Genomic DNA, 18,107 nt, shown 5'->3' on the forward strand with positions numbered 1-18,107 from the left:
ATAGCGTCATCTAAAAAGCATAGAGAGAGTTCAAACGGTACTTTGACAAGTACAACGAAATTAATAGTTGATTAGTAAAAACGAAATAATAATAATTGCACTTAAAATTGCAGACACAGTAGTGTCTGCTTTCACTTCATCAGAAAGTAGCAAAAACGTTTATATGTCCCAAGGCGAAACATGTTAAAACACGATCACCGATGGTAGTCCTTCATAAAATATCTGAGCAATTCTTATCTGCCTTGTTTGGCGATTGTTTTCCATCACATTGGTGTGTTCAGTCGTTTTGCTTTTGAAAATTAAGACAATTTTAATTTTAGATCCTTTAATTTTGACAGATTTTTCATTTGGATATCTTTATCGAATTTTAAAGTAGTGCATTTTTATGAATATATTTTGGTGTCTTTTTATTAGATGTCAGAACTTAAGGGATAAAAGGTATCTTTACAAATTTACTGAATTTGACTATTTGATGATAACACCTTTAGAAGAGATATTAATAAAATAAATTTTTTTAAAAAAAGGGTATTGTATTATTTTAATTTTTTCTCCTGATTTAACTTCAGATTTTTTAATAAGTGAACGATACTTATGGATAAATGTTTCAACTATTTAGAAGGAAAAAAATAAGACTTAAGGAACCATCGTAATATTTCGTGAATTTAGTTTTGTAATTGTTTTTATCTAAAAACTTCTTAATCTTCACTTTTCAAATTTCTAGATTTCTCTATTTTCTTATTTTCCTTACTTTGACCTACATTTTCAAATTTCCTTAATTCCGTCAATTTCTAATTTCTCATTTTTTTAACTTCCTTATTTTCAATTTCTTAGTTTTTTATTTCAATAGGTAACCGTACTATCAGAACGAAATATAAATTTTTTCTTTCCTTCTTCAGAAATGATGCTAATATATTATTTCTGATAAGAATAGTTAACTATTTACCTATATTGATACTATTTCATTTATTTTTGTTTTCTAAGAAAAGCTTGGCTTTTTACAATAATTTTTCATTTTTCGATGCATCATAAATTCGATTATGCAGGTAACACATTTCAAAAGAAAACACGAAGTATTATGTACAATGAAGCAATAGTCACTAGAAAAAAGAATCACTCGTTCTTCTCATTAGCAAAATGCTTCTTTATCTCACTGATCATTGTCTACTACTACGGAAACTGTTGACAGCTTCCTTGACATTTCGTCTAGAGTCCAGAGAAACACATAACTACACGCGTAACAGCGTTACGGCCTTTCTAATCAATACCAGCTGCACGGTTACAAGCACCATAAATCCCGTGCAACAAATACGGCTCGGGTTGGGTGTTGTCAACGTGTTAGAAAAATCATTGCAGCCGCTCGAACGCGTCGTTCTCGTAGACGGCCGCTTTAATTAACAGCACAATGCGCCCTGACAAGTGGAACTGATTGAATTCTGTTCCTGTTGGCGATCTTTTCGTTCAGATTTGCAAAATGGTTTAGGAACGTCTAGCGACGTGTTCTGCAAACTTTTATTAAAGAACATGTTTTCCTTTGCTTGTTACAGGTCCGCGATTTGGTCGAGAGGTGCACGTGCCCGACGCAATTCCCGATGATCCGCGTTTCGGAGGGAAAATATAGGATTGGAGATACGAAAGTGCTGATTTTCGTGAGAATCCTACGCAGTCATGTTATGGTCCGAGTTGGCGGAGGCTGGGACACACTGAGTCACTACTTGGACAAGCACGATCCTTGCCGATGCAGAACTTGTAAGTAGATTTGGAATATTTAAGCACGGATAGGATATAACGCACAGCATCTTAACCCTCGTGTGCACAATTGAGTTGCCAGAGGTTTTCGAAGCTGTTATTTAAAATTCTGAACATGAATTCTTTTGCAAAACATAAATCATTAGAAAAATGTGTATAGAATGGGTGATCTAGAATGATTTTGCAATATTCTCCCAAGGACGCAAACAAATACAATGAAATTTACAAATAGGTACATAGTTAGGCACACAAAGGTTAAAAAATGTTAATATTTCACGCATGCTCTACATTAAATTACTTACAATAAATTTGTTTGAATATTATACCCTAATGATCTAGTATGTCAACATTTGGTAACTAAATTTGGTTTATACGTGATGTACATTTCATTAAAATTAAGTCAAATTTAGAATGTAGGTTTAGAGTAGAAGTCATAAATAATTGCGAGTAGAAAACTTGATAGAGATAATATATTCATACATCACACTGCTTTTAATAAGCAACCACAATCACTAACATTTTATACTTATTTAGTCAGATATTCCTTATTATCTACAATCGTTTCTCGCAACGTGGTTATCGATATAACAAAATTATTTGCAATATTTTTATTGTTTTTTCTTATTTTTTTACTGAAATATTTACTAACATAGGAATATGATTATACCAACTGTACGCATTTTTTAAACAAAATTGAACTCCTCTCATAATATAAGAAGTATTTCTGTTAATATATAATATACTTCTGAACATGAAGTAGTTTAAATAAAGTTAATAAAATTTACAAGTGATACAGTGTTATATCAATACTATCTCGCGATTAAGGATTATTTAGGTCATAGAATTTGAAAAGCTTATTTTAAGGGTTAGTTTATATATAATATTAATAATTTGAATTTATCTTTTCATGAGTTAGGGCGAGGTGAAGTAACAGAACAGTTCTAAGGAAAAAATGAGTGTATTTCAAGCTTGTATCGAGACAACACTGTACTTTTGCAACTAACATTTTTCCGAACGGTACCGTTACTTTTCCTTCAATAAATTATAGTTTCTGAGGCGATATCTTCGTAAGTAGTACTTGTGCAAGTGGTATTTCAGTAATGGCAGTACATTTCAATTGCTGATTCAGAACGACGTCTCAATTAGTGTTCAATTAGTGGTTACCTTTCGAGTAAATCATATTCACGTATAACAAATGGAAAACAAACGTGATTGGATAATCACACGTGTAACATGTTTTCCCTTTTTTTTTTCATTCTAGCGCATCGCTCGATGATCTCAGCGAAGCTGATTCAAAAGGCTGGAGGGTCCTTCGACCTTGGCAGCGCGCAGGTGCATTACGAAAGGTAAGCAATTTTCTGCTTCTAAAGTGTCATTTGTCTGTCCATGCTCGTTTCCTCTCCTGCGTAGCTTCGTCGGGGTAAGATCCTGTTTAAGCTTCCTCAAAAGATGTAAGATCTCAACACTGTGATTGTACAAATCACCTTCTGATAGCTCATGCTTTTTAACTACTCAGTCTCTAATATTACTCTCTTCTGCTTTCATTCCTGGGATACGGAAATCTAACAAATCATGAAATAACATAGAATCTATCGTATTGTAGAAGGACAGGCAAAGTATGCAAATAAAGGACAAACTGCCTGATACAAATCTTTCAAACTCTTGTATTTAATTGGCTATTTATTCGACGAAAGATTTGAATACTCTATTCTCGAACTATTGTTAAATTTTGAATGAAGTAACGATCAGTTAAATGATACATACTATTACATACATAAGTACTTCCTCTCGTCATGGATTATATCATCACACTAGCATAAAGAAATAAGTAATATTATTTGTATATGCAGTAGGTGATCAGTAATCAAATACTCTAATAGCTCGTCCTAAATATTTTATTTTGGTATTTTATTGAAGATTAAATTAACTGCTTAGGCTGACGGGTTATCAAAAAGAAATCTAGAACAACGTACAATCAATCACGTTTATATAGATCGTCCAAAATCAAATAAATGTAGAATTATCTGCAACCAAATGAACACACGTCTAACAAGATCCAATATGATATAGAGCCATTCGTGATCGCGCAGATTAAATTTAAGGCTATTTAGGTTTATACAGATTGTTCCTGAATTAAATGGTCAAACCTTAGATATAAGTTTAGAACTGTAAAACAAACAAATTTTTCTTCAATGCTTGTCTCCAAGCTAGAAGTAGCCATTTTGAACAAAATATGCAGTAACCATATTTTTCTTTATCAATAAACACAATAAGCTTAAATTATTTCGATGTCATTTATTACTATATTCTTCTAACTTCAGAAGCATTATAATTATCTCATAATAAAAGCGTTTGCGAACATACTTCCACAGAAACAATTTGTTCCTCTTATGGTCCTAAATTCATGTCTAAAGTTTGACCATTTAACCCGGAAATATCCTGTATAATATCATCTAGGGTGAAATATGTAGATTTAGGATCACTTAGCATACAGCTGGACACATCAGACGAACAGAACTTCTCCTTGTCAATTGTTGATTGAATTAGTTCCTCTTACACAAACACTAGCTCGTCGAAATTTGCATAGTTGCCAGTCCTCAGCGCGATACGTGAATCAGCTGCTCATTCGTAGATCACCTCCTAGAACTCGAAGGAGTTCAGCGTCCAGCGTCGGCTCCTGCGCCGGTGCAACGCAACAGAACCAACAATCGCAGCAGTTGCACACGACTAGAAGCATCTCTAGCAATCGCTCACGATCGCCTACACCTCACCAACCGAGTGGAAAGCAGCTGAGTGACGAGCAGAAGAAGATCAATCGCTCGAGAAGCCCCACGCCACAGAGGAAATTCCTTGGCAGCCCGAGCCATCAACCTGGCGATTTCGGGAAACCACGATCGCGATCACCGACCCCGAAACCGCAGTTCAGATCGAGCAGCCCGACGACGAAGGCTGAGCACGACAAAATTGTATGCAACGAGTCGCCCAAGAGGACGTTCGGCGAAGACGCTCGCTCGCCGACGCATCACGCGAGGCATCAGGAAGCTAAGGTGAGCGATGGACAAATTTTTAGGGGTTCCTTTTTGCTACTAACGTTGTAGGGACTGTGATCTTAAAAGTTTCGTATTATTACAAGTCGTGGTGCTGGGATCTGAGAAGTACAACGATTAGACTGCGGATTTTTGTGTAATTTCATAATTTCAGAAAGACTTTTGAAGGAACGAAACTTAAATAAATATTACTATTTTCTATATTTTTCAGTATAATATGCATCCTGTAACTTTTCATACATTTTAAATTTCCATAAATGTATAAAAATCCGCAGTCTAACAGTGACTTAAAATGCGTACTGCAGAAACTTATACGAATGCATGAAAAATATTTTATTTTTTAAAATGGATACAGTTTATAATTTTTAATCGATCATATACGGGGAGTGACATAATAAGTGGGTAATACTTCAGGAGCTCGTTCAACTCCTAGAATCAATGAAAAAAGTTCTGTATTTTGTGCAGTAATTAATGGCTAGTCTAATCAATAAATATCGACTGCTACCAATAAATCTGTAATTTTCCAAATTTGTGAAATCGTACGAATACTGATGAACACTATTAAATGTGTAAAATTTGTTCAATAAATTCTGTGCTTTCATTGTGTATATTCACTTTTGACTCTCACTGTATACATAGCTACACAATAGTAGTGGCAGCTTGTTACGGAGACGCATATCATAAGTGTAACCACAAAGCGCTCAAGATCAAATCTTAACTGCTGCCAACAGTATCTGGCTCACATTTGAAGCTTCTTAATAAATTGTAACCCTCATTTGGTATGACGTTAATATTAATATCATATTCCAATGAAGTTTTTACGATTTCATTGTACAAAAAAATGTATACTAAAACTCCACGTCTATTTAACTTATTAATTTCTGTAAATTACCTATCAATATTTTTCATATTAAACATGCATAAATAAATAAATAAATAAATATTATAACTTCATCATACCAACTAGGGTTTGAGGCTACTAAGGTTGAGCTGGATAAAATTCCAATAAAACAATTTCTTTAAAATGCCCATTAATTGTCTGTTCAGGACTCCAAAAAGGATCTCCATCAAGAAAGCCGAACGAAGGCACCGCTGCCCGAGGAATTCACGAAAAGGTACGTAGTGGAGGGTGGAGTAGCGCGAAGGGCAGTGGAAAAAGAAGACAACCCGAAGTACGAGCCAACCATCTACAATTACAAGTGTCGTGAAGACTCCAGCAGCCGAAGTCCCACGCCTAGTCCTCCAGCGATTAAGGAGGAACCGGTACTGGAGAACTTTGGCAAGGACGTCACAGGAAACGTCCACTACACGAAATCTCCCCACGGGGATGGTGAGCACTCGGATAATTGCAGCGAAGTCTCTGATGAGGGATATCGAAGTTTAGGCGCCGTTCAGCCACCTACCACTAATGGAAATCCTGGTACGTGCACGCAAGGATCGCCCACGGTTGCCGATTGTCAAAGTGAGTTTCTTTTTTTATGATATTCCACACTTTTAGGTTACAAAACGATTCCAGTTATGAGTAAAGTGCAACTTTATGGATGGATTACCTAAAATTTTAAATCGCATCTAGGGACAAAATGGAAACCCTTGACAAGTACAGGGTGAATTACAAATCATATTCTGTTTTTTAATGACCATAAGTTTTGTAAAGATAAATAGAGATGTAAACTTTAGTCAGGAAATTATTGAACAGTTCAAATAATTTTTTACTAATTATTTATTTAAGTATGGAAAAGTACGTCTATTAAGTGAATAGTCTTCTTTATATTGATCACAAACTTAATTATGATTATTATTTAATAGAAATAACTTATATTTAGTAAATATGATCTATATTTATTATAAAGCAATAACTATAGGTTATTATATTATAAATAACAAATATATTATAAATAATAACCTATTGTTATTATTTCAATCAAAAGTAGATAAATTTTGCATTGTTTATTTGTTCAGTAATGTATTTCAACTTACTACTTATCAACATAAATTATCATTAGTTATACCATTTTTAATGTCAAAACTATGTCAAACTTGACTTTTAGTCCATCCTGTAGTGAAATATTGACTCAAACTACTTGTACGTTAAAGTTAGCTAAAATCGTTGAAGTTTCAGCTTATGTTCACACCCATAACGTAGTATTTATACTAGTATAGTTTTTTATATTTGTTTTTAAAAATATTTATGGATAACTTATAGACATTAGTAAATCAAAGCATTATAAATTTTCTGTACCCTTCTATGAATAATTTTTCATAACAGAATCACAGTAACTCCATCCCAACAAGTTATAATACTATCACAATATCAACTAAAGCATAACAAAATGATAGTTCCTCGTCAATATTTCACCAACAATGTCATATCCCTAAGTGAATTTAAATTTCGAAGCCTGCAGACTCCAATCATTCATTTCAACTTGTTGTCCAGCAATTTGTGTTCTCTTAGGAAATTAACGTCGAAACAGTCATAGCTAAACTCATTTCTTCGACGTGTCGTTTCGCAACTTGCGAAAGATGCATATTAACTTGGACACGAGTGAAATCGTCCCGAGATCGCGATAATCGCGCGTCCCGCTGCGGAGAAAATACACGACACTCGCGAGCGTGCACGCGCATGCGGACTTCGATCAAAGCCAGTCATTGAATTTAATACGAGCGCGGTGCAGGGGTGGATCGACGAACAAACGCCAGCATTGTACAGTTCCTCTTATGTTTTACCTCCCCACGGGTTCGATGGATTCGATCTCTCTCTCTTTCTCTTTCTCACACGACAGTTTTTTTCTTTTTTCTTATTCGCTTTCTAGCTCGATCGAAGTGCGGCCCACTTCGTCAAAGGCTCTTATGGGTGACGTTGATTCTACTTGTACGCGCAGATGATTTTTGTTTAGCTCCACCAATGACTTTCTGTCTAGGATGACTGTGAAGATATGGTAGATTATGTGGTAGTATTCACTTTGTCATTTTCGGAATCAACGTGACTAATTATGGTAGTGCAGTGCTAAAGAGATTCGAGGTCTCTTAATTAGATGGAGTTCTAAATTTTGAGAGAAATTTAATTCTTTCTTATCTAATCTACTAGGTTTGTATTTGCATATTTTAGGTTGATGTTTTTGTGAGATTATTCACTAGTAGACAACTACAATAGTTTATCTTTGTTTAGGCACTGTGAATACTAATAACTCAGTTTTCAGAAAATTCCTATAGCCAATGAAATTCTAGAATGAGGTTCTAATACCTATAATAGAGGACTCAGAACTGTAGATACCATTAATACATATACATGTTTGTTAAAATTCAGAAAATTAATAAAAGAAATAAGAATCACAATCGAGTCAGAAACTACTTGAGGAACACAGTAGGATTAACAAAGAAACTTTTCCAATTAATAAATTTATCTAATTCGACATCAAATTTATTCCTTTTTTCACATAGAAAGCCAAAACATTGATCACAGAATTTAGATCGTTAATATTTTATCGCTAAAGTAAGTGTTTATCTTCATTCGTTTATCTTGGATTGTCAGATCTGACAGCGGGGGATTTAATTCGTGTCTGAACGTGATGAATCTGCGAGATATCGCGCAACCCTTTCAACTCTTCTGTCCATAATAGCGTGTGGAATCGCATTCGTGTGTATTTTATTATTATGTCACATGAAATATGTGCTGCGAGTTTATTTTTACTTTTATTGCTATTTTTATTGGTTTTATCTATATTTATTTCCCTAACATCGCTAACGCATTACTGCAGAAAATATAGTTGTTTTTATCCACATTTTATTGCGTTGGTACAGGTATCTCTGATAAGTTTCCACAATAAACCTTCTAACATTAGGAATAGGTACATTAGGAGCTAATTCAAATAACAAATTTCTTTGATCGATTCAGTAATTTTACCGAATCAATAAGAATGAAGACATGATGTACACAATATTGCCAGATTGTAAATAGCAAATTGAACAAAAAAACAAAAAAACTGTTTATGCACCTAAATGTTGAATTTTCGATTAGCCGTTTCAATTGCGGTTCAAAACCACATTGTCTGAACTAGGTGTAAGAATACAAAGGAGGTGATTTACGACTTCAAAAAACTATTAAGCATTATAAATTACAATCTTCTCAAATTAATAAATATACTTAAGAGAAATAATATTTAGGTTAAATAGTTTAGTAACGCGAGTACTGAAACAAAAATGATATAGATAATAGATTCTTGTGTAGATACATCTGATTAAACATACAAACAATGAAGGCAAGAATCGTTAAATTAATCTCCATAATAATAATCTATAAAACTAAATTTCTGTTAAACATACTTACATATGCACTATGTTAGGCATAAATTAATGAATTATAAAATCATTCCCATAAATATAAAAACAAACGGATAATTCCTTCAACGTCTACTTAAATAACCAAAGAATAATTGAGAAAAATGACTTCTCTGACTTCTCATTAATTTGAATACGGGAGATTCCGCTGTATAACTTGAATTAGAATCAGTAAGTGGTTTCAAACTTTTGGCTGGTAGTGTATATAAGATGTGCAAGCGTTATCGAGAATCGACCGCTGGCGATTGTTCCGAGGACAGGTTGTTGTTGGAGATCGCCCACGCTCCTCTACAGAGAGATCCCGAGCTGTATAATCCGTCGGAGCCCAGCTAAATGTCAGCCTATACGCGCTCGCGCGCTCCATAACGTGTGTTCGTGTACTTTGAATATTAATGAGCTACAGGGTGGTCCAAAACGTTGGGTAACCAGTCCCTGTGGAAAGTAATGTTCCCAATGACACTAAGGTCAGGTAAACCATTGGGACGATATTATGCGTGTTTGTCTATGCGGGACATGACCGCGATGCTGCCGAACTCGCTCATGCGTGTCAATTTCTCTGAAGAAGCCGCTTGGTTCAGTTTCGTTTTCATTCGGCACCCTGTTTGTTATGCAACTACCTGTATGTGACACACCTGACGAGTGCTCGATTTAACGTCCCGCGAATTTCCTTCGGTGTTTTATACGAAGATTATTTAAGGTGAGGCGTTGGATGAAACACGAGCTTTCGAGCTTGAGAACCATCGGATGGAATCAATTAACATGGATATTCACGAAATGTCGCAGGTGCGTCATTCCTGTGTATCGAAGGCGAAATAAAAAGATTCAGGGTCGATTATCTCAGCCCGTTCCGTTTCTTCACCTTGCCCACGCAGACAGCTAAAACGGGAGATGGCTTCGTTTGGAGATCTTCGAATCCTAAATCGTGTCCTCGCGAATAAAGAATAAATAACTGATTAAAGAACTGAGATTCCTGTCGACATTTTTGCTATACAAGTTATTGTCATGTGATGAAAACAAATTTATTTAATACCTGTATGTTGATCATATACCTTTTGTGACATTTGATGGTAGATTACATATGAACGCATTGTGCAATGTTACAAAGTTGTTCGTAGGAGTAAAAATACTTAACCCTTGGACAACGGACTGTTTTACATCCATGTGCAGCGCCAGCAAACTCGGAGTCACTTTTGACCCAGCGTTCGTCCTTCGAGGGTTAATCACTCTTTTATTTTAAAGCATACGTATATTTATTTTAAACTATTTCAAAGTTCTTTGGAAAATATTGATCAACCTTATAGAGTACATTTTATTCGATTTTATTGTTGTCTCTATTAATACGTCGACAGTCATGTCACCCATGTAAGGGTGACAATTTTTACATCATTGTAAGTAACATTAAATTAGAACTTTGAAATAAATACCAAAATAAATTAAAAATAATTTCATAATGTTTATCTTATAACACTATACATTAAAAAGCTAGATGGTTCTTCCAACTGTCAAGTATGGTATATTTGTAAACGACTATAATGGTCAAAGGCTTAATCATTCTTCACAAAACGAATAACACAAATGCTCCGTTGTTCTGTTTCAGAGCAACCCACGAAGTCCGAACAAGAGGAAAGATCCTGCGTGGAAACGGAAAGCATCGAAACGGGTCTTCGAAAGACAAGGATAGGTGCGGCCAGTCCCCTGCGAGCCTCTCCATCTAGAAGCATAGCCTCTTCATCGGGTGACCGCACTCCGCGTGCAGGTTCTATTGTTCGTGAGAATAGCAACGTATCCAGAGCCTCTTCAGGCAGCAGAACGCCAAGAGAGAACAATTCCAGCCCAGAAGGAAGTCCTTTGAAACGGGGAACCATCAGAAACAGTCTTCGAAAGCCACCAACTGGTAGCCTGAGTAAAGCGTCCGTTTTACCAAAACCCAGTCAATCACCCATGAGTGGCAGTAACACGTGGAACGGCAGACAAGCTCGACAAAGGCCTAGTATACAATCTGATACTTTTATCAACCCTCAGGGATCATCAACGTGCACCACGACACCTAGTTTCTCCAGGAAGAACCCAACCAGGCAAAGTCTACCTCGACAGAACACGAACGGTGGTATTCAATACGACAGGAACGGAAGGAGAATCAAACCATCCACTACTGGGTCCCTTCAGTCATCTCCTACGAAAGTGGCCAATCCTCTCTTAGAGCAAATCTTGCAGAAGGTTGGTCACCTGCAGGACGAACGTGAGGTGATGCAAAAGCTGCAGGACCTCCTGAGGGACTACCAAGCCCATGGTTCAGGCGATGGCGTCGCCAATTTAGAGTTCACCAGGGCGTGGATAGATGGTAACGGAACCGTAGCTCTGCCGCAGGACAATCAGATGACAGCCAGTCCAAGGAAAGATCCTAAGCCCGCCTCAGAGAGGGGAGGGTTCTCAAGGATACCCGCGCCAGTCTACAAGAGGCCCATGTCCGTCGCGTCCGACAGCGTCTGAGAAAGGCTTTCGGTGCCGAGGAAGAGGGCGAGTACGTTTCGATGAAGGCCCCCGCTGTCCTCGAGGTCATCAAGGTTTTCGATCGAGTGGGTATCCATCGCGTGCCGGACTCTAAAGGTGTTAACGCACGGTTGGAGGTTCGCGAGTGATCGATCTTGTCGTGGTGCTCTTGTTTCTCGATAATCTTGGACAGAAGGTAGTCTGTGATTGCTGCGATGACGTGGAAGAAGTGTTGGTGCTGAAATATAAAAGGAAGATCGTTCGGAAGGTGTTATATCAATCTAAGAGGACCCTAATCCGAAGATTTAGGTTGAAGTGTGTAAGTTGAGGTGTTCTAATCATTTTCTGTGTCAAATAGTAGGTTCCGCTAAGAAGAGTGCTTGAAGGAATAATGCTGGACAACTAATATTCTAATTCCTGAAGGTACATATATCAAATGATCCTCAAATAATTGAACCCCTAAATTAGAGTATCCTTTGTTGCTCCTAGACAATACCTCTCTATCTCACTCCACTGAAACATTAAAGGTAACTATCTAAACACCTCACAACTCACGGTTCAAGCTAGAAGAAGGCACGGTCTCGTGTAGAATGGGACAATTCGAGCCTAATAAAGCAATTAAACGCGGACAGACCCTGGTTGCCTCGTCGCGCAGCGTGTCGATAAAGCGTGGCGGGTACTCGTGGTCGATAAAGTGTTCGCAGACGTTCTGCATGTCGCTTCTGGCTTCCGTGTCATCGCAGATCGAAGGCGTCCGATTAGAGGAAAACTTAACGGGCCTTAACGGTACGGGGTCAATCAGTTAGCAGCTCGTAGGAGTCACGGGGTGGTGCTCGGAGATGGTGCTGGACGAGACGACGTTTTGCGATGCAAAAATGAGATTAAACACGTGGAGGGAAGCGAGGGAAGGTAGGCACGAAGGAAACTTGTCTCGTCGACTATTGGACGATGCGCAATTTCAATTGATTAACAGGGCGGAATTTAAGCGAGCAATTAGCTTGGTGTGCGAGTCTTGCGTTAATGGCTTCCCAATCGATTTGCTTCCAGTCAGTTAATTGCACCCCGACTGACAGCTCGTTGATTGATCCGAGACGGGAGATTACACCTTGCGCGCATCGTGGACACGCGATACCCGATCTCTCTTCCTCTCGTGACTGCGACTTTTTCGTGGCAACGTTTCGCGTGATCGATAGCCGTTTCTTTTTGCTTCCGAGCTGCATTCTGTAGTAGAGAATTGCAATGGAATATTGATCGATAAATTGGACATTCCAACTGTAATTTGCTGTCTGAAAAAGTAGAGTGCTAGGAAATCTGCTTGTTTGGTATTGTTTGCTACTCCTGTGGTGTTGACGGTGCAGTTTCGAAAGATAAGTACTTAAGTGATCACTTTTTACATGTTTATGCAATGATAGAATTAATTAATCCTTCAACGACAACTCATTTTTAAGTCATAACGTAAATGACAATTGAACCACAAGCTTGCGTTTTCTGAGTTTACTGGTTCTCATACACGCTTCTCTCTTAAATAGGACTGTGGTGTGTTGCACGCTATGAAAGTCTGCACGACGTATGGAGCCTGTCGCTGAGGGATTAAAATCATTTTTGTGACTGTTGAGCACCTACAGGTGTTTACTCGTATAGTTAGCAAAGTGCGTAAGGCACACATGGGCATTTAACGATTGTGCCTAAAAAATACTACCATAGAATTTCAACATGCTGTATGTACATACGTTCACGATCATATCATATAATACTAACAATAGTTATTATCTAATCCTCGGATAGCAAATGTCAGGCCTTTTGACAGTTTTAATCCATTTTTTGGGTAGATTTATACACGGTCAAACTTCTTTATTTTTTGTTTTTTTTTTTATTTTAAACTCTTGTTTCTTTTTCTGAATATCATATGTAAGTCGTATTGCTCTAGCCATAAACAATGAATAAGGAGCAATTATTTATTTTTTTGTAAATTTATTTTCGTTTTTTCAAGTATTCTCTATTAGTGTCATTTAGTAAACCATTAGTGATGTATTAAGACAAAATTTTGATAGAAAAATGATTTCTAAAGTAGATATTGCGAAGAAGAAAATATATACTCGAGCCGTTATCAGACAATGGGCCCTCTGAGAGTTCACGAATCAAAAAACGATTAATAACTTTCGAAACGATCTACAAAAACCAGCATATCGATCACCAACTGTGTTACAAAAAATGGAAATCGCAGCATGAGAAGAAAAGAGAGGAAATATCGCGTGATCGTGATTTCTTTAGCTCAGTAACCGCGATTGGCGAACAGAAATCGCAATTTCTCGGCGATGTCGACGGGTTTCCCTTCGTCGAACTGTCGAGAAATCGACAATGAAATACCTAATCGATTTCGGGCATGCGCAGTCAGAATTTCGATACGTTCGATTACAGATCAAATTTATTTATTTATATAGTCTATCGGTTATATTTATTGAAGACAATTTATTTACGCGTTGCGAGTTCGCTTGAAAGAGGCGGGAGAAGAGGGAAGTAGTTGAGAAGACGTTGAGAGGATCGACAGGGTCCTTTGCGAAAAAGGAGTGATCCTCCACGGGAGAAATCAAATTACCCCAAAACACAGACTGCATTATTGTAGATAGTGACGTGTCGTCGGACTAAATGCCATTCCAATATTTCACTGTTTTTTATACCAAACGCAAGCGTAGCGCCATTTTGTATCAAGTGTCTTGCGGGGAGCCGGCGTTCGGGCGAGGGCGTTCTAATATTTGCGTGTCGGCTTCTAGATGAATTTTTATAGAGCCTCACAATAGCGAAGAATGATAAATTGAGGCATGAAAGATCAACGAAATTTCATTCGAAACTGAAATACAGTCCAGAGCTGAGAGTGGAGAAAATCGAGCTCTAATGACTTCCACTTTAGTGCCATAACAATTTTCTTGTCTGTATCTTGGACACACTAAACAAATCGAAGAGATAACAAATGGCGCAGTGGGGGTATCTAAACTAATCACGGGAGAATAGGCCAGTGGTAAACCTTGTTCGGCCAGTCTTTTTCATTCTGACTATAACAGAGTTCTTACGAAAGTGCATTGAGAAAATTGAACTCCCAAATCAAATCCTTCTACTCCAATGAAGTGTCCTCATACTCTGTCTCCTTAGACATCAAAATTTCCTACTAAAAGAACTATTTTAATTAGCATTCCATCGTATGGAATTAATTTTAAAGGTGAAATAAGTCGACCAGGTTCTCGACAAAATTTATTCTCCTGGAACATTATACTGCCTAAATATACCCAAAAATATTGGATAGGAACAATACATCACAACTAAACCGTCCTGTCAGTAAAAAAGAGGAAAAATAAGGAACTGCTAGAGTCGTCACGTAGAAACTTTACCTTCTAGGCCTTTGACGCCCTAAAAGAATGAGAACCAATCTTGTCGCGTATTTTTCCATACATTATACTTGTAGATAACAAACGGAGGAGTTCATGTGTCAGCAATAGGATTACTTGAGGTGATTGCATCCAGAATCTCCTCGAGACAGGGACCGGCACGCGCGAATGAAGCTTGGTAGGCTCACGAACAAAAGCTCAAAGTATTGAACAAGTATTTTTTATATATTACTGGAGTAGAGAATCGCGTCCCTGAATAATGGCCTAGAAGTTTCACGGAGCCTTTCGCTTTCCTTCGAGATTCTGGACGACCCCAGGCCGGAACCTCTGTTCCCCGCTGATATTACGAGTTTAAGAAGTACACTTCCGGGGCAGGGAAGCGGCAGAGATGAAAGTTATATTTTGTTGACACAAGGTGTTCGTGTAGAGATCGTAATCGCGAAAGATGCGCGAAAAAGCAAAAATGAGGACGAGATTTATTTTTTAGTGAAGCGTGGTTTAGAGTTTAGGTGGTCTTCTGTAAACGAAACTGTGGCGTTTATGGTGTTCGAACACAGCGCGGATCATTATCTTTTCTATCATCCTTTTACTTCTTATTCTCGTTATTAATATTTTTATCTGTTTTTTAATGTTTGGAGTCTTGTAGCAATACATGACATGAAAATTTTGATAACGGGAAAGATGCATTTATTGTTTCGTGAATTTATAACAGAAGAAGAGAAGAAAGGTTATATGAATGAAGATTGTCAAAGTATCGTTATTAACTGTGATTTCTTGATTTGTGTCATTTGATCACGTTCTTTAAGTGAAATCGAAGTCCAATATAGGAATGCAAAGTAACTTAAAGAATTCTCATTGATATCTGGAGAAAATCTAACAGTTATTTTTTTGTAAAAAATTAATGATACACTTGATAACCTCACTGTTATCTATCGAAATATTTTTTTAAATATCTTTTTCCAAATTGTTTGCAATGTATACCAAAGGTTCCCTTTATACTGATATAATTGCATTTGTAATATAGACGTACGCCTTGAACTAGACATCTATTGTACTAAGATATATAAGAGTTTTATTTTAAATTTCGTTAGACAGAGCGTAATTTCTCTCTCGTCGAGAGGTGTTCGAACATTATTAAAAGATGAAGAGGAAATGAAATATTATGAATAAACAGCCACAGCGAATACTGGAAGATACGCGGAAAATTGCTCGTAGATTTCGCATTTCGAAAAAAGGGGATGTTGGTATCCCTGTCTTTTTAAGCCTAAGCTTCATAACCCCAACCAGATGCGGTTGTTTACCGCAACGACGAATAATAATACCGATTACCAATATTAATATTATTATTGCAACAGTTGCAATTATTGCTATTATTATTATGATTACGATTATAATTATTACTATTATTGCGATGATTATTATTATTATCATTATTATCAGGGAGATAATGATAATTGATTATTATAATTATTATATGCAACGTTGAGTATGTTATGTTATCATTTTATCTACGAGAAGTTGTAAATTGAGACGAAACTTGCATAAAAAACAATAAAAAGCTTTACGGAAAAATTGGAGGTTGTATTTAACTTTTTTCTCAGACATACCTATTATTTAATAAAATTAAAACCTTACTGTAAAGAAAGCTCCACCAAATTATTTAGACTTTATTTAGACATTCTTTTCTTGTCAAATCCTACATGATAAATAAAATTATATACTACTATCTCACATAAAAATCTTGAATAACTGTTTAAGAAATTAGAAATTTGTTTATGTACGTAACTTTATTGTACTAAGTTTAAGCGCTTCAAATAACCTTTTACAAGCATTATTACTTTATGGTGACGCTTTCTGCACACGTCATTAGATGGCTATGCATAATACCCATACCCATACTTCTTCAATATCGGCATTTCTACATATACGGAAGTTTCGCATTGGCTTCTAACCTGCAAATTATAAGGATCTCTCTTGTAAGTATTATCTTTAATTTTTCACTTAAGCAAGTGTTTATTCCTTATTTTATGGTTTTTGTAATTTCTTTGAAAATATCAGCAGATAAAAATAGACTGATTTATACATAGTATAGTATTAAAATTGAACTTGAAATGGACAAAGTAATATAACATAATGTATTGATTAAGCGATGATTAGTTTTGTTCCTGCAAATATTTAATTCTCCTCCATGAACTTAAAACTTGTTAAATGTTATTTTACGACATATAAGTTTATTATTTTATGTTAACAAATATAGTCATGCAGGTAAATTTCTCAGTTCTGAAAAAGTTGACTGGAGTAAATGTCCCAATACCCGGATGCTCGAAATGTCAAATGTCCCAGTAAGTGGACAACCTAAAAATACATGTCACGACACTTGAATTGCGTCCCAGTATCTAAATATATTATCATACATATGATGCTATTTTTGCTTTTTATTTTCAAATACATTAGAATTTAAGCATAAAATAAAATAAAGTTAACGTTAGCATTCAGATATTGAAACATGGTCTGCTACTGAGGCATTTACCTTATATCTCGTGTTTCGGTGCTAACATCAGAATTCTTACAAAAAATGGAGTCTATCAGTTTAGCTTCTGCAAAACTGAATTATGATACTGATTTAATTCAAAAAATTATAATGTAAGTCGATGCAAAATAAAATAAGTGATGCTCTCAATTTTACTAGATTCTCTACTTGGATTTTTCATGAGTATCGACACAGTTATTAATTCGTAAAGGTTATATAACAATAAACAACACGGTATGGTAGTTCTTTACGATATTTCGGGCCCTAAGCGCAGTAAGTCATACACGTGTAACGCCCGTTAAGAGGCCCAATACACCACAGTGATCGGCGTCCTTGCCACATATGGTGAGACGGCTCTCTTTCTCGGACACCAACAATGGTCCACGGAGTCCGCTGCACGTGTACGTGAGTCAGCACGCGGTTCTCTGTGTGTTTCGCCAAGCACACGGGAATCGCGGAAGGGAGCCGTTTTTAAAACGTTCAGGCCGCAGCTCGGAGATTCATAATGGATTATGGTAGCGACGAATCCATCAGAAATCTAGCGAGTATAAGCGAAGAAACAATGAAAACGATTAAGGG

General features: G+C 36.6%; 1 protein-coding gene across 2 annotated transcripts in view; it reads left to right on the top strand.

Moving 5' to 3' along the window:
- The window catches only part of LOC143177042 (GAS2-like protein pickled eggs), a 103,126-nt gene extending 86,562 nt beyond the window's left edge, over positions 1 to 16,564 (top strand). Inside the window, exons 4-8 of one of the 2 annotated variants that reach the window (XM_076374796.1) lie at positions 1,545 to 1,746; positions 3,008 to 3,092; positions 4,379 to 4,793; positions 5,841 to 6,255; positions 10,726 to 16,564. In XM_076374796.1, the coding sequence (XP_076230911.1) occupies positions 1,545 to 1,746; positions 3,008 to 3,092; positions 4,379 to 4,793; positions 5,841 to 6,255; positions 10,726 to 11,618 (2,010 nt within the window). In that variant the 3' untranslated portion in view covers positions 11,619 to 16,564. The remainder of the gene's footprint in view (positions 1 to 1,544; positions 1,747 to 3,007; positions 3,093 to 4,378; positions 4,794 to 5,840; positions 6,256 to 10,725) is intronic. The other variant, XM_076374797.1, reaches the window with a different exon arrangement.
- The last annotated feature ends 1,543 nt before the right edge of the window (positions 16,565 to 18,107 follow it).

This window comes from Calliopsis andreniformis, chromosome 3 (genome assembly GCF_051401765.1).
Source record: "Calliopsis andreniformis isolate RMS-2024a chromosome 3, iyCalAndr_principal, whole genome shotgun sequence".
NCBI classification, from domain to species: Eukaryota; Metazoa; Arthropoda; class Insecta; order Hymenoptera; family Andrenidae; genus Calliopsis; species Calliopsis andreniformis.